We start from the raw sequence: 24,205 nt of genomic DNA, 5'->3' as shown, positions 1-24,205 counted from the left end.
AATAACCACATCAAATACATAGGAGCCAACATATCAACTTAACAACGGCTGTAATAACAACACTAACTGAAAATTTGGTGAACTTTAATCACCTGGACACAGCCGAAACACACATTGCACCCGCAAGAGTTCTACTACATACATAATACATTTTCACATCATTCCTAATACTTACGGTCGATCAAACCATACATAAAACTGGACGTCAATCCGATCAATGAGCTTGAAGTGGCAGCGCGTACCAACAACGATGTTGTTGGCAATTTTGAAACGCCGCCATCCACGTTTAACCCAAATCTTGGTGTCACTGTGGTCCAGAACAATGAACCACGAGTCTCCGTTCACGTTGAAGTAAACCGGATCTTGAAGTGATATCATCCGAATGTGGCGACGCCAAAACGCCATCGGAATCTCTAGAGAACGGGAAATGTTTGTGCTGTCCAAAGTTACAGTGAAAGTCGGGCAACCATCATCAGCTAAAACCCCGGGGTCCGGCACATACTCTTCCTCATCCGAGGAGTCGCCCCCATCCGTGTCCGAGGGCACATAGTCGTCGGACGTTTCCACGTCCGGAGCATCACTGTGTTCTGAGTCGCCGTATACACCTTCCTCTGCCACGTTAATGCATAGCAATGAATTAAATACAGACGCATCCATATATTAAACAAGATTAAAGTTTGTCTACAGGAATTAACCGTGTAAATCACTAAGTCGAGGACATCCCGTCCTCGGGTTATAGCGCTTCACATGGAATATGCCCGCATCTACCATAGTGAATGTAAGCACGTCATCGTGAATAATGTTGTTCGCGAGGCGAAATTCGGCCCAACCATTGTGGAAATGGCAACCACTCGCAATGTTCAGGAGTCTCACCGGCCAACTCCTTCCACCCGGCATGACTAGACGACAGTCAAACATGAGCCTTGATCCATGAAGAGATACAAATTCTGGTGGTATGCGCTGCAAATAAACGACCCCCTATTTCAGTACAACCAACTACGCTATAAAACAACCAAAAATATACGAAAAAAAGATGAAGTACTAACCAACTCATTTAGGCAGTGCTCTATCGAGATTTTCTTCATGAAGGAAGGGTGCCGAGAGTAATCCATAGTCGCAGGGAATGTTTGGTGAAATGTGGATGGGTGCTGTTGATATTGTAGTGGCCTATTTAATCACCCTCAACCACAATTGTAACTGTTGCACTACAGGGATTTAATAAGCCATCTCACTGCCGTGATTGCTACAACGCATGCTGTCAGTTGCCTATACAAAAAAGGTGGGTAGTATTTGGAATTATATGCACAGAGATTACTTATAGAATTGGAGAAGTGATTCATCACGGGTGGAAGTTTTAAAAGTTGTCATGTATTGTTCAAAGTGTATGTTTGTGGACTTATTAATATTTCTACTACCTGCCAACATCAATTCTAAAGTTTAGCTATGTAAGAAAGACTATATTTATTGCTCAACCATAAATTGCTTCGGATGAAAAGGGTGCTCCCTTTGACAAATATTGTGTCATCGTCACTCATACACCAATTAACACAATGAGCTTCAAAATACCTCCACAAGCAATGTTCTTCTACAGGGGTAAGTGGACCCAAGAGATGGATGCCATGCTCCTTTCGACGCTAATCACTCTGAGGACCGGACGTGAGTGGGAAGATGGCAAGGTGCCGAACGCGGTGCTCCGCAATGTCCGTGATGTGATCAATCATCCTTTTGGATTGGATCTTACAACCGACGACATAGCAGTGCGTGTTAAATTATTGAAGGCTAGGTACGTGCGTTTCAAAAAATTGGTCAAGACTAACGGTGTCCAGTGGAATACTCAAGATCGAATTGTGTCCGCCTCGGATGCGACGTGGAAGTTTATATTCAAGGTTCGTAGTAGCTCATGTTTTTTTTACTAAGTCCAGAAAATATATGCTTCTTAAAAGGAAATCATGAATGCGCATCATTTCTTTAAATGTAATGCACTCTGTTTGCGTAACTTTGCTTGCTAGAGGGATGCTTCGGCGGCGGCGTATTACTATCGTGATGAGCCAGATTTCAGCCTGCTTGCGAGTTTCTTTGGCGCGTACGACGTCAAAGTTGAAATCCCTGACGAGGTTATTACAATTTCAGACAACAGTGCGGAGGTCATAGTGCTATCTGACTCCGACATCCCGGCTGAGCCAACGCAAAACCGGCTAATTCATTCACCCGCGATCTCTGATGAAGTGACATCACCGATGCCGGTCTCTTCAACGTTTGTTCGGCGTAATCTCTTTGAAGTAGACATACCAAGCTTCCACGCGCGTCCCAGTTCTTCATTGCCTACTGTGTATAACAATGAGAAAAGGGTCAACTTCTCCTCATCAGATGGAGAGTCGTGCGCTTCTTGGAGTCCTTCCCCGAGGTAAGGTTATGGTGCCCTGGGGCGCCAACCATGCGTTACAACCTTTTGTTTTGAAGTTCAATGGAAATGACTAGTTTTGTGGTGGGAATGGTTCAACTGATGTAATATGAGGTCTTTTAGCTTATCTAATGTTTGGCTGTATATTGGGAAGCATCATGTGTGTCGACTGGAACCACTTAAACAGAACGCTAATAAGCAGACACTAACAAATAAGCTAACATTATCAAATAAGCTAACAGTATCAAATAAGCTTCCATCAAAAACTATGCATAACAAAGTGTCATGTTCAGGTAAAGACCTTAAATAACAACAATGCATACAAAAGCAGGGCCATAAACAAGAGTTCCCAAATGAGCCCCTACTGTTACCCCAAAAAAAACTACCAACTGCTGCACCATAAAAGCAAAAAAACATCACCAACCATTTCTTCACCGAGATCAGCCTTGCAACATGTTGTCAGTTTCCAATAGGTCGAACACAAACGCTGCACGAGCAGTTTCCGGCAACCCCCGAAACAGGTCAAGTAGCTCGGGTTCTTTGACCAGCTTCTTACTCACATAGAATTGTAGCTTAAGAGATAAGCCTGGTAGACCCTTCAGTTGGTCAAAGACCTCAGCCCGCTTGTTGCTTAGATCGAACTCGTATCCTATTCTCTTCGAAATCTCGGACAAACGATCATTAGTATCGCTGTGAATCTGTCCCATGATCGTTAGCACGCCGTCCATCTTGTCGTCGACCTTTCGCTTCTTCATCACCTTCTTAGTAAGTTTTTGTCCTGGACCGGACCTCGACCCAGATGCAGCACCCACGGCATGTGCTTCACGCACCCCGTCCCCCGAAACAGTCCCGACATCAACACCAGCACCAGATCCAGGCACTCCACCCTCTGTTACAGATTGGCTGTCGTCTAACATGTCTGGAAGGATCCCGTCCGGGATTGGCTCGTCAGGAAATAGCTCTGCAAACGTCATGTGGGGGGAAATGGCCTCATCGACTGGAACTTCATTTTGTTGGCCGTATATTGAACCCGCAGCAGCAGCCACGTCTATACCACGTTCACCATCGGCACGGTCCTGACCAAACACCTCCTTCCAGTCTTCGTATTGAGGCCACGATTTGTTCCTCATGTACTTCGCATGTCTGTCTTTCTGGGTACAAACATCCAGAGCAAACATATCAAGATTTATACACCCACTGATCACTCCAGCAGTAGGCTCGCATTGAAAAATAAAACATTTTTCAAACCCCAAACCAAATAGCACATTACAGACCTTGCTATATATCAAGATTTATATACACAATGATCAATTCAATGTAATGAATCCTAAGCAGTAGGCACGCAGGGAAAAAAACCATTTTGCAAACCACAAATCAAATAGAACAATACAAACCTTGCAAAAAAGTGCCCACTGCTCATCATCGGCTTCGATTCGGTATGTACCATCCGAATTGAAGCCAATGCCGCTGTGGTTTAACATCATCTTTAGTGATCCATAATTCCTCTTCCAAGTAGTTATTTTGGAGTAGATGTGCGGGTGTGGGAGGATATCGGTATTTGGAAATTCACGCTTTATCGCCTCCCTCGCGCGTACCAGGTAACCAGAGCGAAACCCGTTGTCGGATTTCCATCCATTAGCTGCCAACTCCTTTAGAGTTGCCATTAGGATCTCTTCTTCACGGACCGACCATATGCGTCTAGACCTGTCAGCTTTTGAGTTCCTAGTCGGATAGAAATCGTTGCTACCTATTGAAAGAAACAACTGAATATCGATTTTTTGTGTATGCATACCATAGTAAACGATTACATGAATCAAAAACAATATTACCCTCTGGACTTCCTTCGTTCTCGCTAACGTCATGGTGTTGCGAGGCCATATCACTCAAAAACTACCAAGAGTCAGAAGTAACAATGCACTTTAAATCCTATACAATCGGACACCAAAACATCAAACACCAACATTGGAAAAAGTATAAACGACGATCAATTCATAAACGTAGATTATCACGATACGAGCGAATCAACCAACTCAAGGTGTACCAAGATTAAGAAGTAACAATGGGCGATAAATTCCAACTCAATTTAGTCCAAATGAACCCAGATAGTATACATTCAAAGCAATCACCTTGGTTAATCATTGGATTTGAAGAGGTTTTTGAAGGATTGCATACCTGTCGATACGAAAATTAGGGCGAATGACGATGGGAATTAAGTAGTTCGACAGATGTTGCTTGGAATCTGCAAAATCGTTCTTCACGACCGCGGTATTCGGCGAGGCGCGGGAACCATTTGGGCGAAATATTGAATACCCGCTATTTAGGGCTGCAAGGACAAAATGGGATATTCAGTAAATTTATGAGGACAAAACAGACTATATATCATCTTATCATACATTTTCGATTATCTAATCAAAGACAATAAAAGATTTCTTCAAAGCAACATCAGGGCTATCAAACATCGGTTTGTGATAAGCCCCATCTGACATATCATGCAAAACCATATAAAAAAACCATATCTCACCCCACCCTATGTGGCCAATCAAACGAGGCCTTACAGTGGGGTCCAAATTACATGAAAAAACTACTCACAATAAAAAAAATGACAGAAACCCACTAAAAGGGACCAGAATTGAAAACTAAGCCTTCAAGGGGATTCGAACACACTATCACCTCGTTAAAATATTTAATCACCAACCAACTTAGGGGTTCCAAGGAACCCCCATACCCCCACATAGGTCCGCCACAGACTGTGATGTTGTAAATAACTGAGCCGATCTCGGGCTTCAATTTCAGTTCGATTGCAGCATTTGCATAGTTCGAATTTAAGCCATCCATCATCGGAAATAGAGTGTGAACACAAGTTTATTCTGATTTTTCGAAGCGAGGGTTTAATAATACCGTAGAATAACTGTTTGACGCGGATAATTACAAGTGGCGCGACAGCCTCTGCACTGCGAGTTGGTCAAGTTCTTTCAGTTTGAGCCACTTATACGAGCACTTGCAAGGTGTATTTATGTGTTATATACAAAATGTTTAACCAATATTATAAAAAATTTTAAGTTTGTATATTTTAAAGTATAAAAAGTTTACTTAATGTTTCAAATTTTAGTAGACTCAGTTAAATTCCATCTAACATTTCGGTTTTTTCGGTTCGGTTGGGTTTTAAAAATATAAAAATTTCAGTTTTTCAGTTCGGATCGGTTCGGGAGAAATAAAAAACCGAAAAATCGAATTATATTTTAAATATTATATTATATTATATATATATATATATATTATATATTATATTTGTATATAAAATAAAATATTATATATATATATATATATATATATATTAATTTCGGGTTTTTTTCGATTTAGTTCGGTTTTCGATTTTTCGGTTTCGGTTTTTCAGGTTCGGTTCGATTTGAGTTTTGAACTCTATTCGGTTTTGGTTCGGTTTAGGCAAAAAATCGAACTGAAACCCGAATGCTCACCTATAGGTGTGTGAAATGAATGAGATTGTGAGGCATTTATAGGGGAAGAAATTTAATAAATTATTTTTTTATAAAAAAAATAAAAATCGGCCCAGGCGCCTCGCAATGAGGGCCTACCTCAGGGCCGATGGGCGCTGGCTTGGCCTTGGGGCGGAGCCCTTGGTGAGTGGAGATCAGCCCCCTCTCCACAATGGGGGCCGATGAGAGGTGATGATGGGGTGGCCGATCTCTCGGCCCTCGTGATCGGCCACCATTGCTAGTTCTAAGTCACGCTATTTCGGTGATATCGTTTGTTTCAATATACCAAGGCCCATAGTCCTTTTAGGAATAAGAGCATCCACTACGTTGCCCCCCACCGTCCCTTAAACTACTATTTGAGGGCCCCACTGTACTATTTTACTCCATCCCTTAACTAAGGGACGGAACCTGCAACGCTCCGTCCCTTAAATTACTATTCATTCAATTTCATTTTTCATTTTTATTTCCAACCCAATTCAATTAAAACAAACACACTTCATTAAAAAACACACAACATAAAAAAAAATTACAACTTCAAATTAAAAAAAAACACACACAATTAAAATCCTAAAAAATTAAACGTTGCATAATTTAAAATACAAATTTAAAGAAAATAAAAAAAACTACTCCACCGGCGAATCATCCCCTGAAGGCGGTCGAGGTGGAGGGGGAGTCGGAAGGCCAAGTTGTGCTGCCATATGCACAATTCCGTTCCACCAGGCCGCGTATTGGGAGGGCGAGAAGCTGGAAGTGTCCGCCATTGTGGCGGTCATGTACACCGCCATAAGGGTGTCCGAGCCTCCCCCCGAGCCCGCCTGGCTTGATTCACCTCGACCCTTCCTCGCTCTAGCCGCCTTCGTCCCTTGCGGCCGACGGCGCCCATGGCTGGATCCCCCGTCATCGCCGGCGGTACCCGCAAACTCCTGCGGTGCACTCTCTTGTCCGCCGTTGCCCTCACCGGTGTCACCAGACGAGTATTGGCCACTCGCCGTGTGCTTCGTGCGCTTCGAAGTTGAGCCCTAGCTGGACCGGACACCGCCGGCCCACCGTTCCTCGTCCTTGACAGCCTGCCAAACATCAACAAATTTGAATTGTTTGCCGGTGTCCTGGTTGTAGACGCTCAAAGCTGCCCTCAGAATGTCGGCTCCCGTGGCGCCGCTTTGGTAGTACGTCGCTTCGGTCGAGTAGATGCCGCAGAATTTTTTAACCCGTCTGTCGACTCGGTCAAAGTGAGAGCGGAGCATTTTATATGTGCGCTTGCGGGAGCCTTTCGGCTTGATCTGGTGGTAGAGCTCGCAGACCTTTTCCCAGAAACACTTCCGGGGTTGTTGATTCCCGACGATGGGATCGTACGAGACGGTAACCCAGGCGTTGTACACCGCCAGCGTTTCGAGGTTGCTGTACGGATGCCGACCTAGATCCTCTTCCTCTTCCTCCTCCCCCTCGCTCGCCTGGGGTTCCGCTCTGGAGCTTCCACCGCCTCGGCGCCCTCCACCGCCTCGGCCTACTCCCGGCGTGGGATCAACGGGAAAATCCTTCCGAATCTGGGATAATCCCTGCGAATACCGCGGGGCGGAGGGACGGACATATGCATCCACGTCAAAATTGGGTGGTTGGTACCCCCCCGGCGTCGCCGAACCCTGGGTGCCCGGCGTCGACGAACCAGAACCACCCAGTGTGTTGATTATGGTCTCCCAATCGCCGAACGCGTTGAGATCCCACCCCCCGGAGCCTCCACCGCCAGAGTTGCCGTCGCCGGAATCTTGTGATGAGTTGTTAGATGAAAATTGGAGAGGAAATTGAGATGATTTAGGAAGAATAGATGTGTAGCTGTGTGTGAAATGAGGATGAATTAGGAGTATTTATAGAGTAAAAAAATTAATTAAAAAAAAAAAGAAAAAACGTGAATAAATAAACGGTAATGTTACCGTTCGATTTTTTTTATTTTTTTTATTATTTTTTTAAAAAAAGATTTATTGCTTCAGCACGTGACGACGCCCACTTGCGGGCCGGCGAGTGGGCGTCACCCACGACGCAGGAGCGCGCCACGTCGCCAGGGCACGTGGCGAGACAGCCCATCGCTTGTCTCGTAGGCACAGGACGCGGGACGGGCTCGGGACGGGCGCGGGACGGTTTGGCGAGCTGCAACGCGTCGCGCGAGCGATTTATCTCTCCGCGATGGATCGCGGGACGCCGGCGCGCCGCGTAGTGGATGCTCTAAAGACTACTCGAACTTAAATAACGTGAATCACTTTTACCGAAGGCTATGAATTATAGGATTAACTGGTAAATTCATATTTAGTACATTAGTATTTTTTAAAATGGAAGCTACAAATAAAGCTACCCCATTTGATAATTTTTAGTATGAGATTTGAACAATATCATCGGCAATCACATTTGGTGGGATAGCTTATGGTCCAATTCAAATGTGGCCCAATATTCAATAACCACTGCTAGGGTTATAAAACCAATATTCAATTTATATTAAAACCAATTTCAAATTTCATCGTAAATACTAGAAGTTACTCATACTTCATGGTTCTAGGGATCAATATTCTGATCATTGAGAAAAATTAAAAAATTACACTCTATCCGTCTCAATAAATATGAAACATATGGTTTATGACACGAGATTTTATGCAGTATTGTTTTGTGAGTTAATGAAGAGAGTGTAAAGTAAGGACAAGAAAAAGTAAAGAGGGTGTTCTTTCCTTTTTAGGAAATATTTCATTTTTAGTGAGACAATCCAAAAAAGGAAAACGTTTCATTTTTAACGAGACAGAGAAATTTTATATTTCAGTTTTAAAAATATGGATTGAATGACATTCATTGCTTTTATGTGTATTATTTTGGTGCAACAATATAATACAATATTCTCCTAGGGATGTGTTCAAGTCCATAATTAAAATTATGTAAAAAATCCATGTAAATCTCACCCATTCAATTTATTAATCTAATGTCATGTATTTTGCCACGTGGAATTGCCGGAAATTATTAAAAAATCTAAGAGGGCATATATGGGAGATTACATATTGGACGGTTATTTGCAATCCCTTAGAGCATGAATAACCCCGTCCCCAGTTCCGGCCCCAAGTCCCCTCCACGTCATCATTCCTCTACAGTTGCGGCCCGGCTCCAAAAGCCTCTAACCCTGCAGGCCGCAACTCGGGCCGCAACTAATAAATGACACTATTCACAACTTCAACATATTTAACTCGTAAACGCAATTCGTTGAACAATTAAAACCGGGAAAATGCATTGTTCATTATAAATTAACATTACATTACTAGACGAAGCAAATTTAAAATACAAGAAACCCGGGCCACGACTACTACTTCTTCATTTGGGCACAAAGGTAGGCGATTATCTCACGGTGCAACTCGAGCTCCTAGTCCGACATCTTCGATGTATCCCTCGATGTCAACTCCGTCAGCTGGCTCATCCGCCATGTAATATTCATCTCCGCCAAAGTGTCGGACATCTTATCCAGAGACGGATTGGTCGGCGCCATAGCGGAGTTGCTCGCAGTTGCCTTCCCCTTTGCTTTCCTCTTGGCCGCCTTTGTTCCCATCGGGCGGCTCTGAATGCTAGGAGAGGAGACGAAGACGTCGTCGTCGGTCACGTTAAGGTCGATTTCCGGACCTCCTTCGCTCGAAGAGTAGTTTCCGGAGGCGAAAACTTTGGTTCTCTTCGCCGCCCCAGTTGCCGCCGGCTCGGCACCGCTGGTGAACTTTGGGCTCTTCTCGACAAGCTTCCAAACCTCGTAGTACTTGAAGGCCTTCTTCCCGTCAGTGAAGAACGCATCCTTCGCCTTCTCGATGAGGTCCGCCTCGCTGTGCCCGCTCGGCCACATCCGAACTACGTTGGCCCACTTTCCGTTCCACTTGCTCATATCCGCCTGGACCCCGGCCCCAATGCTTGCGCAGCTTCACGTAGCTACGCTCGATCGACCCTTTAGGACGACCAGCGTTATACTTCTGAGCAATCCGCTCCCAGAAAGCCTTGCCAGTCTGCTGGTTGCCGATGATAGGATCCTCGGCCACGTCGATGTAGTTCCTCGCAAGCCACATTGTCTCATGCGGAGTGTACTTCTTCGGCCCATCCTCCTCGCCGACCTTCTCCTTGCCTTCATCTCACTAAATTCGAACTCTTCCGTGTTGACCGGCGAGGTTATGTCGACGTTGCTACCGACTCCTGGACTAGGCGTCGGCTGCGATGGTTGCGACCCCGGTATGTACCAATTGTTCGAGTTAACGAACTCCTCCATCTCATGTTCATCCCTGTTGAACCAATCCATTGATGCCGATTCAAAGTGTATAATAGAGATTGAAATGGAATGCACGTAAGATTGATGCACAAATGGAATGCTCGTATTTATAGACACAAAATCAAAAAAATAAAAATAAAAAATATATATATTGGCGTTGCGGCCCGGCCCGAGACCCGTGTAACGCTGGGCCGGGACTCGCCGGTGCGGCACGACGCGCGATTAACGCCGTCCCAGGCCGGGCCACGGGACGGGCTCCAGGCCGGGAATGCGGCCCCGGGACCGGCCTGAGCCGCGGCTTGCCTCCGTCTAACGCGCGGGACGAGCCGGGACTCGTGAATTGCGGCCCGGCCAGCCGCGTTATGTATGCTCTTAAATCTCTCATTAGTTACCTTAATTAATTTATTCACATCATTTTATATATTTCAAATACAGATTGCAACATAGGCATTCATTCATTTAACATTTCTTACTGTATTAAAATGAATTCTACACACTGATATTTTATACTGGGATCTTGGTATATAAGCTTCGTCTTCCACTTTTTCGCGATGGATTGAGGTCTCCGTGTTCAGTGGATAGGGAATCGCCACAAACTAGGATTGAATATAGAGAGCAACTGAGAAGCTAGGTTTTCGTCGATTTAGGGTAAATGGGAGAAAAAAATCGAGAGAAATAGCGGATATTTCGCTCCTTCCGTGTACCAATTATACCCCCATAATATAACCAGAACTCCTAAATAATGTAACTCGGGGTATGATATATACTTTACATCTAATCCGTCCATCAAGTTAATCCTAAGGCTAGAAATACATTTGAACTTAACACTAAAAGGGTCACTTGGACCCTAATGCTCCCATATTCTCCTATCTATCATTAGATGTCTCTTCAAAAAAGATTTAGAAGTAACATATTAAATGAAAATTCTAGAGCAAAAACTGTTTACCGATAGTACAAGGATGGATTATGATTATTTATATGTTTCAGAAGTTAGCATGATGTCTACCATACTTCCGTAACGGCAATAAGTTAATAAGCAGTATGTTCAATTTATTTTAGTCATACAATTCTTCAGATAGGTGTTTCGATGTTGGATGGTGTAAAATAAATACGATCCTTAACAATATAATTCAATTAGCCTTTAGTCTAGTGTCGAAATGAGTTCGTAATAAATCGGGACAAATACATAACTCATACAAAATATTTCACCTTCGTTTCATATTACTATAAAAAATTTGAAGTTATCTAAAGTAAATAAAAAGTTTCATTCGTGTTTCAATTTAATATATTCCATTAGAGCATTCACAATGGATGCCCGATCTCAAACCCGATCGCCCGAGATCGGGCTCGGGCATCGTCGGGCATCCATTGCAGACATCGGGCATCCATTGCAGCCCAGCACCCGAGCCCGATTGGTCAATTTTTCATTTTTTATATACTTTTTTAATTCTTTAAACCCTAATTAAACCACTATAAAAATACCCAACTTTCTCTTCACTTCACACACTCTACCCCTCTCACTTTCTCTTTTCTTTTCTCATTTTCATACTTTCAAGAATGGATCCGAATCAATTCCCAAACCCCCATGGTGTCGACGACGATATGCCGATGTTTGGCGGCGGCGGCAGTGGCAGCGGCGCCCAATGGCCCGGCCACGAAGACTACCGGGTTGAGACGCCTGGATCTGTAGGGTCCACTTTTGTTTCGGACTCTGAGTTCGATCCGTTCTTCAACACAGACGCATATCGGGTTGAGGACATGGAGTAAGGCATGCACACGGTTCAAAAACCACCGGTTCCGGTTCAAAACTGGCGGTTCACGGTTCAACATTTTCCTGAACCGGAACCGGCCCGCCAAGGGTTCCGGCGGTTCCGGTTCAAAAATTCGCCGGTTCATGGGGCGGTTCAAAACTGCCAGTTCGGCGGTTCGTAAATTTTTTTTTGCATTTTCTAATTTATTTATTTATTTTTGAAATGTGCGTAAATAAAATTCAAAAAATCACGATGAAAATTGCAATTTTATGGAGATTACAAGTTACAACAATTACAAATCACAAAAAACTTGAAGTCTTAAACAAAAAATTTAAATACAATGACACTACTAGTCTACAACGAAGCTAATTACAAATTACAAAAAAGACTTGAAGTTCTGAATAATAAATTTATAAGTATATATACTCTTAGTCGGCGAATGAGATGTTTCTATATAACAAAATTGAGGACACCTTTAGCAATTCAACCTTAAATATTGAGTTTAGTCTAACAATCAACAATTATAGTAGAATTGTCAAAAGTTTCTCGGATTTAGCCATATAGAGAAATCTACTTAACCGACTAGATTATATACAAATACAATTATTTAATTGTATTTGCATATTTTTAAAGTAGAAACAAATGGGAAAAAAAAGAAATAAAGGAAAAAGGACTTGACCTCAACTTAAATTTAAAATTTAAGTTGAGGTGCCTACGTATCCCTAATGCTCATTTGCATTAGGGAATCAAAGCCACGTAGTTCTCTTACCTTACTTACCTATTTGGCTTGCTTGACCGACGGTTGACGGTTGGCCTACGATTCATCCCCTGTGAATTCTTCTTGTGATTCCTCCTGACGATCATCCCAATCATTTTCTTGTTCTCTGAAGTCAGCTTTGGCCCAATCATCAAGTAACATCACGACATCCATATTTTTCGCGAAAAGCTTACTTCTTGATTCATCCAACACACGTGATCCAACACTGAAAACGGACTCGATAGCGACAGTGGAAGCCAGAACCAAAAAAATCTTCTTGGTCATTTACCCAAGTATGGGAAAATCTTTCTCGTGTGTTCCCCACCAATCGAGGACATCGATTTGGGTGGGAGGAGTAGGACCTTCATCACCAAAGGAAAAGAGTGAATCGAAATATAAATCTAACTCACTTACCATACTTGAGGTCGACCTTCCGTCGGTGCTGTAGCTGTATAGGTCGGCTAATTGGGATTGCGCGTAATGCCCATGCATGAATGTCTATTAAAACAATCAGTCCATACATCTCAGCAAATGTTCATTTTGTGTCCCAAGTTGAGTAAATAACGTGATAATTCAAATTTTTTCTCCAAACATTGTCGAACGGTAGATCGTTGAACAGTCATTCGACCTACTCTTTTGACAGCTACGTTCAAATCACTTTGCATAGTAACCTCAAATTTTTTGTCATCATAAACATTAAAAGGAAAATGCTTCATTGCAGCCCATCTAGTCATAACGTCAGCAAAATTTTTAGGATCATATTTAAAAAGAGGCATACCTGACGAACCTAAGCCACCGGGTTAGAAGTTTAGTTGGGTTTGGGTAGAGGCAGTGCCACATTCTACCGGATGCTTTGTCACCAAATGACGACGGAAGGTGCCATATCCCCCACCACTCGCAAATTTGTAAACTTTATCACAATAGTTACAATATGCATGAAACACCGATGTCTCTTCTTGAGAGAGCGGATCGTTAGGACTTGGAATTACCACCGAGACCTTCTTGTAGTGTTTAACAAAAATAGCAGATTTCAATACCTTTTAGTGGGTGGAAGGGGAGGCATGTCCTCATTTCCGCCGGTGCTAGACGGAATACGAGAATGAGATCTATCATCAATTTTGTCCGAGTCCGACGATATAGACACGTCGTACTCGTCATCTTGTTGTTGGGAACTACCACCGCCCCTCCCCCCACCTTGATGCATTTCAGCGAGTAGCATGGTCATCCTATGATCTTCTTCTATCTATAAATATTATATAAGTTGAAGTTTTAATTAGGAACACAAAATTTAAAAAAAAAAACTCAATCTTATGAAATTATGAATTGTAAAAATAATTTTATTTTTTAGAACTTACTTACTTGCATGCGTTCAGCAGCCACTTGGGAAACCTCTTCCATAACTTCTCGACGACTAGGTCGCTTTGATCTTTGGGGACGACTACTTTGATCTTGGGCAATTCCTTTGCCCCGATCACCAAGTCCCGGTCCACCACGAGAAGAAGACATAATGCAAAATGAAAGTAGTATGGAATATGGAGTATTGAATAAATGGTAAATTACGAACACAACAACAAATATAATAGTAAACAACTTGAGTAATTAGAGAGAATGAGGATAGAACATAGAGAAATTGAGATTGAGAAGGAAATCCTTGTTAACACAAGAATGTGGTGAACAAAAATGATGGGGGAAGTGGGGTATTTATAGGAGTAAAATTGGAAGAAATAAAAAAAATAAAAATTCAAATTTCAAATTTCGGCCGGTTTACCGCCTGAACCGGTGGTTCATTCCACGATTTCTGACGGAAACCGTCGGTTTCTAGCAAAAAACCGGCAGTTTCTGACCGGTTTTCAGGCCTATACACTGCCACCTGAAAAAGTTGCTGAACCGTCAGAAACCGGAGGTTCAAACTGGTGGTTTAAGTCAGAAACCGTCGGTTCTTCTGCACACCTAGCCTGAAAACCTACACCCTAGCCGGAATCCTACAGTTAAAACCACTTAACCGCCTGTTCAAACCAGCGAACCGATGGTTTTGAACCGCAGGTTAAGGTTCACGCTTTTTTTGAACCTGAACCGGCCCGCTTGAACTGCCGAACCACCGGCGCTGATTCCGGTTCCGATTTGTGAACCGGCGGTCCGGTTCGGTTTGTGCATGTCTAGACATTGAGCCTAGTTGTGGGCAACCTCGTGCCCCTGAGCCGCCGAGGAGGAGGAAGAAGATGGCGCGGAAGGAAAAGGCGCCATCCGTCCCAGTCCTACTCCCATCCAACGATCCCAACGAAGAGTACGCAACATGACGTACTGACTACGAGTTGGAAGAGTACGTGAAGGTGGCTCAATGTTGGGTCGATATATCGGAGGATTCGATATACTCCAATAACCAGACTTCGGCCAGGATGTGGGATCGCATTGAGATCAGATACAACGAGGTGAAACCGAGTTGGGCGTACAAGCGGACCAAGGTTCAGCTTCGCAAGTGTTGGGATCGGATCAAGCTCCACGTCAACAACTTCTCCTATATCTACAACAGGAACAAGGATGCAAGGGGCAACGGTGAGAGCATGGAGGATGTCCTCAAGAAGTCAATGTCCGAGTACCATTCGCAGTTCGGGTAGTTCAAGTTGTACAACGTTTGGCTGATCTTGAAGGAAAATGCGAAATTCAACGGAGGGATACCGGTTAGATCCTCCTCAGCTGCGAAGCGGACGAAGAACACCGCCGCTCGCGGTTACACGAGCTGCGGCCCATCTCCTGTGGATCTAAACGCTGGGTCGGAAGAGAGTTTCGGCACGCCTACATCTACTTTTAGACTTCCCTTTGGCACCAAGGCTGCCAAAGCCCAACCTAAAAGGAAGGCAAAGGCAGCCGCGTTTGGATTGGCTCCCCCGCAGGCTGCGCCTCTTCCGTCTAGTCAGCTCTTGGCCTCAGTGATCGAGGAGTTCGGTGGTTTTCGCGAGGTGGTTGAGTATAGGTTTATACTTGACGAACAAAACAACTTTCATACCGAATCCGATCTGGATGCCCGACGGAGGACTGAGAGGATGATCAAGAACTTGAGCCAGAAGTTGAACTTAGATGACTAGTTAGGTTTTTATTAACTTAGCAATGCAGGTTTTTTTTATGTTTTTTTAAAGTTTTTTTAATGTAATTTAGTAATTTAGTTTAGTAATGTTTTTTTATGTAGTTTTTTTTAATTAAGTAATGTAGGTGTTTTTTCAAATTTGTAATGTTTAATATAATATATTTTGGTATTTTATTAATTAACAACAAAAATAAAAAATAATAATATTAAAAATTAAAAGTAAATTGAGTTTAATTGATAGGGCACCCATTAGGCTCCCACTAGGGCCAAACCATTGCAGAAACAAGGGACATGGCAACCACTAGGGATTCTACTAGGGCATCCATTGTGGATGCTCTTATTTTTGTTTGAATATCGTTACTCTTTTGGTCTATATATATAAAATATTTCATAATTATTTTATGTTGGGCCTTCACATGCATATAACACTAAAACCAACGATATCATCCAAATAACGTGACTTACAAAGTGGCTCAAACCGTAAGAACTTGACCAACTCGCACTGCAGAGGCATCCTCCACTCATAATTATATCCGCGTCAAACCGCCATGACCATAATTCTAAGTACACATGCACAAACCGAACTGGACCGCCTGTTAACCGGCGGTTCATGAACCGGAACCGGCGTCGGCGGTTCAAGCGGGCCGGTTCAGGTTCGGGAATATCGTGAATCATAACCGGCAGTTCAACGGTTCAAACCAGTGGTTCAACGGTTCCAATTGTGGGATTCCGGCTAGGTCAGGCTAGGTGTGCAGAAAAACCGCCGGTTCAGGTGCTTTTTCAGGTGACAGAGCATAGGTGGCAGTGTATAGGCCTGAAAACCGGTCAGAAACCGCCAGTTTTCGGCCAGAAACCGCCGGTTTCCGTCAGAAACCGTGGACTGAACCGCCGGTTCAGGCGGTAAACCGACCGAATTTGAAATTTGAATTTTTTTTATTTTTTATTTCTTCCAATTTTACTCCTATAAATACCCATACTTCCCCCATCATTTTTACTCACCTCCTTCTTGTGTTAACAAGGATTTCCTTATCTCAATCTCAATTTCTCTATTCTCTCATCATTCTCTCTAATTGCTCAAGTTGTTTACTAGTTACTACTTACTACTATATTTGTTGTTGTGTACATAATTTACCATTTATTCAATACTCCATATTTCATACTACTTTCATTTTACATTATGTCTTCTTCTCGTGGTGGACAGGGACGTGGTGATCGGGGCAAAGGAATTGCCCAAGATCAAAGTAGTCGTCCCTCAAAATCAAGGCGACCTAGTCGTCGAGAAGCTATGGAAGAGGTTTCCCGAGTGGCGGCTGAACGCATGCAATTAAGTTCTAAAAAATAAAATTATTTTTACAATTCATAATTTCATAAGATTGAGTTTTTTTAATTTTTTTTGTATTCCTAATTAAAACTTCAACTTATATAATATTTATAGATATAAGAAGATCATAGGATGACCATGATACTAGCTGAAATGCATCAAAGTGGGGGGGAGGGGCGGTGGTAGTTCCCAATAACAAGATGACGAGTACGACGTGTCTATATCGTCGGACTCGGACAACAATGAAGATGGATCTCATTCTCATATTCCGTCTAGCACCGGCGAAAATGAGGACATGCCTCCTCCCCCTCCACCCACTAACACTACAAAAGCTTTGAAATCTGATATCTATCATAATCTAAAGTGACAGTTCAATGAAAAGACAAATTTACCCTTTTTGGTGGGAAAAAAATACAGTATGTGAGAGGGTACTTTGGGTAAATCCAGTTGGCTAAATTTGGAGTTTATTTTCTGATTTTTTTTTTGTATACTGCAGCCTATATTTTCAGCAGTTTCCAAGAGAGAAAAATTGAGTGAATAACAGTTGTGCGATGATTTTCAAGAAATAAAAAGCTGTAATCTTGCAAGTATAGACAAAGCGTACCAGCCAATCTTTAAACTATTTACAAAATTTCTATATAAACCAACACAAACAAAATCTCTATATATCCCAACACATAAACAAATAACAATACTTCAATGCAATTAGAGAGAAAGATGAGAAGAAGAAAAAGAAGGTGAAAAGATCTGATCGGCGGCAAGGCTGCGAGTCTGCGGCTGCACGATGCTGCCCACGAATCCGGACCAGCGACCTGCTGCAGGAGACGACGGCGTTTGATGATGGCGAGTAGCAGCCGTGGCGGGGATCAAACTCCGAGACAGTCGCGTCCTCGGTTGTCTTCTCCGGGCAAGCAGACCGGCGGAGTGGGTGTTGGGAGAATCAGTTGTCGTTCTACAATACACCCTAAGGCACAACTCCCTCTATTCCCTCATCGCCGAACGTCATTTTCTGCAAGAGTACGGACAAGGAGACCGGCAGAGGAAGGGCGATGGAGGAGCGGCGAGGCAGTGCGGAAGGCGTGGCGGCGATGCAGGTTGATGGGCTTGCCGGCGTGGTGGCGATGCACGAGTCAATTCCTCCAATTGAGAGAGAAAGAAGGAGATGCGAGTGAGAGTGCAGCGCCGATTTGGGGGGGGAGGCGCTGCTTTTTCATATAGGGTTTAATTTATGGAGTACTATTATTTGGGTTTATTTGTGTTGGTATTTTAGTTTAAGGAGTGTATTAATTGAGCTTTATTTGTGTTGGTATTTTAGTTTAAGGAGTGTATTATTTGGGCTTTATTTGTGTTGGTATTTTAGTTTATGAAGTGTATTATTTGGGCTTTATTTGTGATGAATTTTATGATTAAAAATTTATAAAAATTTAGAGTTCCAAATTGGGTGTTATGGCTATATTATCATTATATTTATGTTTTAAATATAATGATAATATCTTTTAATTTAAATTCTCTTTTGTAATTAAATTTGCATATTATTATTTTACCTTTTATTAGATTTTTAATTTAAAAATATGGGTATAATTATTGGAAATTGTTATCTATAGTAAAATAAATCTTTAACTTGATGAATTCGAATAGTTTTATAGAAAAGTGGTCCTTCTAAATTTTATTGAAAGATGCATATATAATTGAAACTTAATTATAAATAAATTATCTAACGTAAATTCAAAGTAATTAATACATGGAAGTAAAATTATTTTGTTATTAATACATACTCAATTGTTTGCAAATTGTGTTTATATTTTCATATATTAACTTATGAAAATTCTTTAAAGACACCAAATCTCTTGAATTACTAAAATTCTATAAAAAAAAATACTACTGTCCATATTCCTGAAAATTTGCCACTTATTCTCATTTTGTTCGTCCCTAAAAATTTGTCACCTTTTACTTTTACCATCTTTTGTAGTGGACCTCACAGTCAACTAACTCATTAACACTCATATTTTATTTAGTTTAAAACTACTTCCTCTGTTTCATAGTAGTGGAGTCATTTTATCATTTTGGTACATTACATAGTAGTGGAGTCATTTACCCTTTTAATAGATTTTCAGTGGGATGCCCCAAAAACATGTTAATCGCTTATAGTGGACGGAGGGAGTACTATGTTATCATGATCAAATTTATACAGAATTTTTTACTTTTGTGTTTTCCAAATATATAATATAAGGATATAAATACATCTAATAAAGTGTTATATACCATATGCTTCCTTTATTCAACTATAACACATATTTTTCTAATGTCTTACTCCCTCCGTCCCATTGAAGATGACTCACTTTTCTTTTTGGTTTGTCCCAATTAAGATGACCCATTACTAAAAATGGAAACACTTTTATCTATACTTTATTCCTTCTCTCTTACTTTACTCTCTCCACTTAACACACAAAATAAAGCAACCTAAAATCCCGTGCCGTCCAAGGAAGGGGTCATCTTCCTTGGGACGGAGGGAGTATTACATTTTTTGAAATGGAAGCATATTTCCAATTTATCCTTTGTCTTATTATATTCATATTCTCCACTCTAACTTTTTATTTTAATATATTTAGCCGTTAATATATCTTTATTATTTGAAAATCATTTTTCCGTGCATAGCACGGGTGATAACACTAGTTTTTGTTAAACACTACAAGAAGGTACCGGTGGTGATTTCAAGTCCTCATGATCCGCACTCTCAAGAAGAGATATCAGTGTTTCATGCATATTGTAACTATTGTGATAAAGTCTACAAATTTGCGAGTGGTGAGGGATATGGCACCCTCCGTCGTCATTTGGTGACAAAGCATCCGATAGAATGTGGCACTACCTCTACCCAAACCCAACTAAACTTCCAACTCGGTGGCTCAGGTTTGTCAGGTATACCTCTTTTTAAATATGATCAAAAACATTTTGCTAACGTTATGACTAGATGGGCTGCAATGAAGCATTTTCCTTTTAATGTTTATGATGACAAAAAATTTGAGATTACTATGCAAAGTGGTTTGAACGTAGCTATCAAAAGAGTAGGTCGAATGACCGTTCAACGATCTACCGTTTGACAATGTTTGGAGAAAAAAGTTGAATTATCTCGTTATTTATTAAACTTGGGACACAAAGTGAACATTTGCTCAGATGTATGGACTGATTGTTTTAACTGGCATTCATACATGGGATTACGGTTCACTTTGTGGACAATAGTTGGACTTTGAACAAACGTTTAATTGGTTTTAGAGAATTTGAGACACCACACACTGCACTCGAAATTGCTTCTTTAATTATTCAAGTTTTGAATGAGTTTCAATTATGCAATAAGATATTTTCTGTTGGTTTTGATAATGCAACTGCTAACACTGCAAGTATTAATAACTTGATTGCAGCTTGTGCTCTGGTTATTGGAGGTAAGTATTTTCATCAAAGATGCATATGTCATATTTTGAATTTATGTTTACAAGATGCGCTTGAATTATGGCAAAAGCATGTTAGTCCTATTAGAACTGCAGTTAGATTAATCCATCAAAAGCCACCTATTGCCAAAGCTTGGAAGAAGTATTGCCATCAAAAGAATGTAAGATATACGAATTTTACCATGGATGTGTCTCATAGATGGAATTCGACATATGATTGTCTGAATTCTACTTTGACGCATAAAGATTCTTTGTGTGATTTTTTTAGAACCTATCCCATTTCTGATTTATATCTTTCGCATAGTTGTTGGGATCATAGCTTGACTTTATTTAAATTGTTCAAATATTTCAAAAATGCAACTGTTGAACTATCGGGTGTTTATTATTGCACCGATGTTCGTGTTTTAGAGCATTGCATGTATATATCACTTGGTTTTAAAACTGCGATGAAAAATGCTTACTCTTCACCTGAATTGATGTTTGTTTTATATAATATGATTGAGAAATGACTTAAGTATTTCAGTGAGATTCCAACGGTGTTTTTTATTGCAAAGGTCTTGGATCCAAAATGGAAATTAGCCGGTACCTCCAAGATTTTAGATTTTTATTATAACAATTTGAGTTCGATTGATCTTGGTCCACTTAAAGCATTGCAATCGGATACCAATGACGAATTCAGAGTAGACCTCTCAGAAACATTTCAAATAAACCTCCCGAACCGGTCAATTATCCAACAAACCTTCTAGTTTAACTTGCATGCTCTCTACACCGAATATGAAACCAAGTATAATAGTACCCACCAAGTCAGAAGACCTCCCCCTCCTCAACAACATAACTTTGGCTTCGCATTTCAAGCCGATTATGATGACCCCGACGCGCAATCCCAATTAGCCGACCTATACAGCCACATGATAAGTCGTATTCTTGGCCTTGGTTACTGGTCAGTATGAAGTGCATATTTGAACTTTATCTGCAAAACTTGCTTAAGCGTGCATGTTGAGTGTTCTAGCCAGTAGGCAAAGCTTCAGATACTTCAGGTGAAAAGGGCGTCAGGACGATTACGTACTGACCAGTATACATGCAAAAATGGCTCGAGATGGAGAAGAAGGATAGCTGGGACTGATCAATCACAATTAAGGGCAAAGAAGTCATCTCACCACAAGGTTTTACCCAAAAATCAAGGGTAAGCCTCCCTATAAAAGGAAGCCACTTGGAGAGAGAAAAGGGACATCTATTTTTTCATCATCATCACTCTTAGGTAGAATTCTCTCGGTAGTTCAGTCCTTCAGCCCAGTCCAGAGTCTCATTCCTCGCCACTGCCATGGTCACTTGAAGATCAAGAAGTTCCCAGAGTTCCAGACGTTCTCATCCAGTCAGCAAGATCGCAGTTAGAAGTTCCATCGCCCGGCGTGGCAAAACACTTTTGTTTCGCTTTCGTAGTTAAATTGCTTGTTTTTCCTTACGCTGGATCTTTGTTTGCTTTTGAATTTCACTGCCTAGAAGTACTTTGTTTGAAGATCCAAACATGTTTTATGCTATGAAGTTGTTTTCTGTTCAGTTTACTTCGCCGATCTCTTTTCCTTCTGCCTAGTTAGCTTAGATCTAGAGTTTCTGGTCGTTTTGAGTATCGAATCGTGTGTTTCCAGTTAGTAGTTTATTTCTTCGAGTTAGCATAATCTGTTTGCTTTTATTTCATAGAGGTTTGTTTCATGCAAGGTGCAGTTATGTGTTTTCTATTTTCTTCCATGCTGATCAGTAGGCGGGATTTCAGTTTCGATGTTTGATTTTCGATTTGGAATTTTTGATTGTAGATCTGTGTTCGTGAGTTATTAATCTGTGTTTTTGTGGTGCTGAATCGGTTTGTTTTCTGATTTTAGTTTGTGTTTGTTGAAGAAGATGATGTCCATATCCAAGTTTGGGACCACTTTGCTTTTTAGACGCTTTTTGCTTTTTAGACGTTTTTTGCTTTTTGTCCTTCACCTTTAGTACACCCTGCAGATCTGTCAGCCTAGTCACCACAACTACCACTTATTCTCTGCTTTTCTGTTTAGCCTTTTATAGAAACCTAGTACTTTCCGCATATTTTCTGTTACACCGCATCCACCATAATTCCACGTACACCACTACATGTCGACCGCCATTCACCCTTTCTAGTCAGTAGGACACCATCTTAATTTCCCGTCTAGGTAGAGACTCAACCCAAGGAGGACACCATCTTAATTTCCCGTCTAGGTTATCGCAATTCTGCCTACATACTGCGGAAAGAGCTATGAAGGACCTTACGAGTTCCTGCATGAGTTTTGTAAGATTTGTAGGGCGCAAAGGAGGCCAGCAGGGGCGACCGAGGATGACTATAGATTGAAGACTTTGCCGTTTGTTCTAAAAGGGGAAGCCAACACTTGGTTCATGCGTCTGCCACCCAACTCCATTGAGAGTTGGGCCGATTTCAAGTCAGCATTCTTAGGCGAGTTTTTCCCATCGTCGAAGACAAGTGCGCTGAAGAGAGAGATAACTAATGTGAAGCAAGGGTACGATGAGCCTTTGAGTGATTACTGGGCGAAATATATGAGCCTCTTGGATGCGTGCCCCAACCATCGCATGGCGGATATTGAAGTACACCATGTCTTTTATGAAGGGATGAACAAAGCAACCAAGGATCTAGCGAATTCCTCGTCAGGAGGAAGCTTCACGCAACTAAGGGTCAGCGAAGCTAAAAGGGTCCTAGGGAAACTGTTGAGCGCAAAAAAGGAGTATGACAATTCCAGAGATGGTTACAGCAGAGAAAGGATTGCCAGTGCCTTGTCTACTGACCAGGAGCAGAAGATAGAACAGAAGATGGATTTGAAGATGGACGAATTGAAGAAGACGCTCTTGAGCACAATCGAGAAAAATGCGCCACCAACTTCCCCAGCTGGAAACTACAAGGGTGCAGAACAAGGGAACCAAGGGCCGAGCTATGATCAGCCCAATGACTTCGTGAATATGGAGCAAGTCAACGCTGCTGGGTGTTACAATTCTAGTGGGCATTGGATCCAAGGGAGACAACGGGATGCACCATGGAGGGATCATCCGAATTTTCGATGGGGAGATGGGAGCCAAAATCAAAACCAAGTCAAGGTCAGAACCAATACAACCCCCACCCGAACCAGAATTTCAACCGTGGTCCGAAAAATCCAAATAACCAGTTCAACTGGTCAGGAAGGAACCAACAACCCCACAGTCAACAACCTCAAAACCAACACCCACAAAACCCAAACCCTGTTTATGTACCACCCCACCAGAGGAACTTTCAAAATTATCAGAGTCAACCTAACCAAGGACCACCACCTCAGCAAAACCCAACCTAGTTCCAAAACCAGAACCAGAACCAATATCATACTGACCAGTACTAGGGCTGGCAATTTTCGACACGACACGATAATCCGACACGAATCCGCACGAAATTATTGGGTTGGGGTCAAGTCTTATTGGATCCGTGTTCTTATCGGGTTGACCCATTAAGAACCCGATAATTTCGGGTTGGGTTCGGGTCGGATGCAGGTCGGATACGGGTAACCCATTAAGAAATAATATTATTATTTTTATTATTATTTCAAAAAATATATATTACTTTATTTTTTTAATTTCTTATAAATTAGGTTTAAATAGTATAAAACGAATTTTAATTGTGTAAATTAGGTTAAAAATTA

General features: G+C 41.7%; 1 protein-coding gene across 1 annotated transcript; it reads right to left on the bottom strand.

Annotated features, from left to right (window-relative positions):
- Window positions 1–171: 171 nt before the first annotated feature.
- Window positions 172–657, bottom strand: LOC121777596 (B3 domain-containing protein Os03g0212300-like). Its single transcript, XM_042174903.1, has one exon. It carries the CDS (start codon window positions 655–657, stop codon window positions 172–174), a length of 486 nt encoding a protein of 161 aa, XP_042030837.1.
- Between the last annotated feature and the right edge of the window lie 23,548 nt (window positions 658–24,205).

This window comes from Salvia splendens, chromosome 2 (assembly GCF_004379255.2).
Source record: "Salvia splendens isolate huo1 chromosome 2, SspV2, whole genome shotgun sequence".
Classification (NCBI taxonomy): Eukaryota; Viridiplantae; Streptophyta; class Magnoliopsida; order Lamiales; family Lamiaceae; genus Salvia; species Salvia splendens.
The sequence above is the reverse complement of the archived record's forward strand: the minus strand, read 5'-3'. Positions and strand labels throughout refer to the sequence as shown.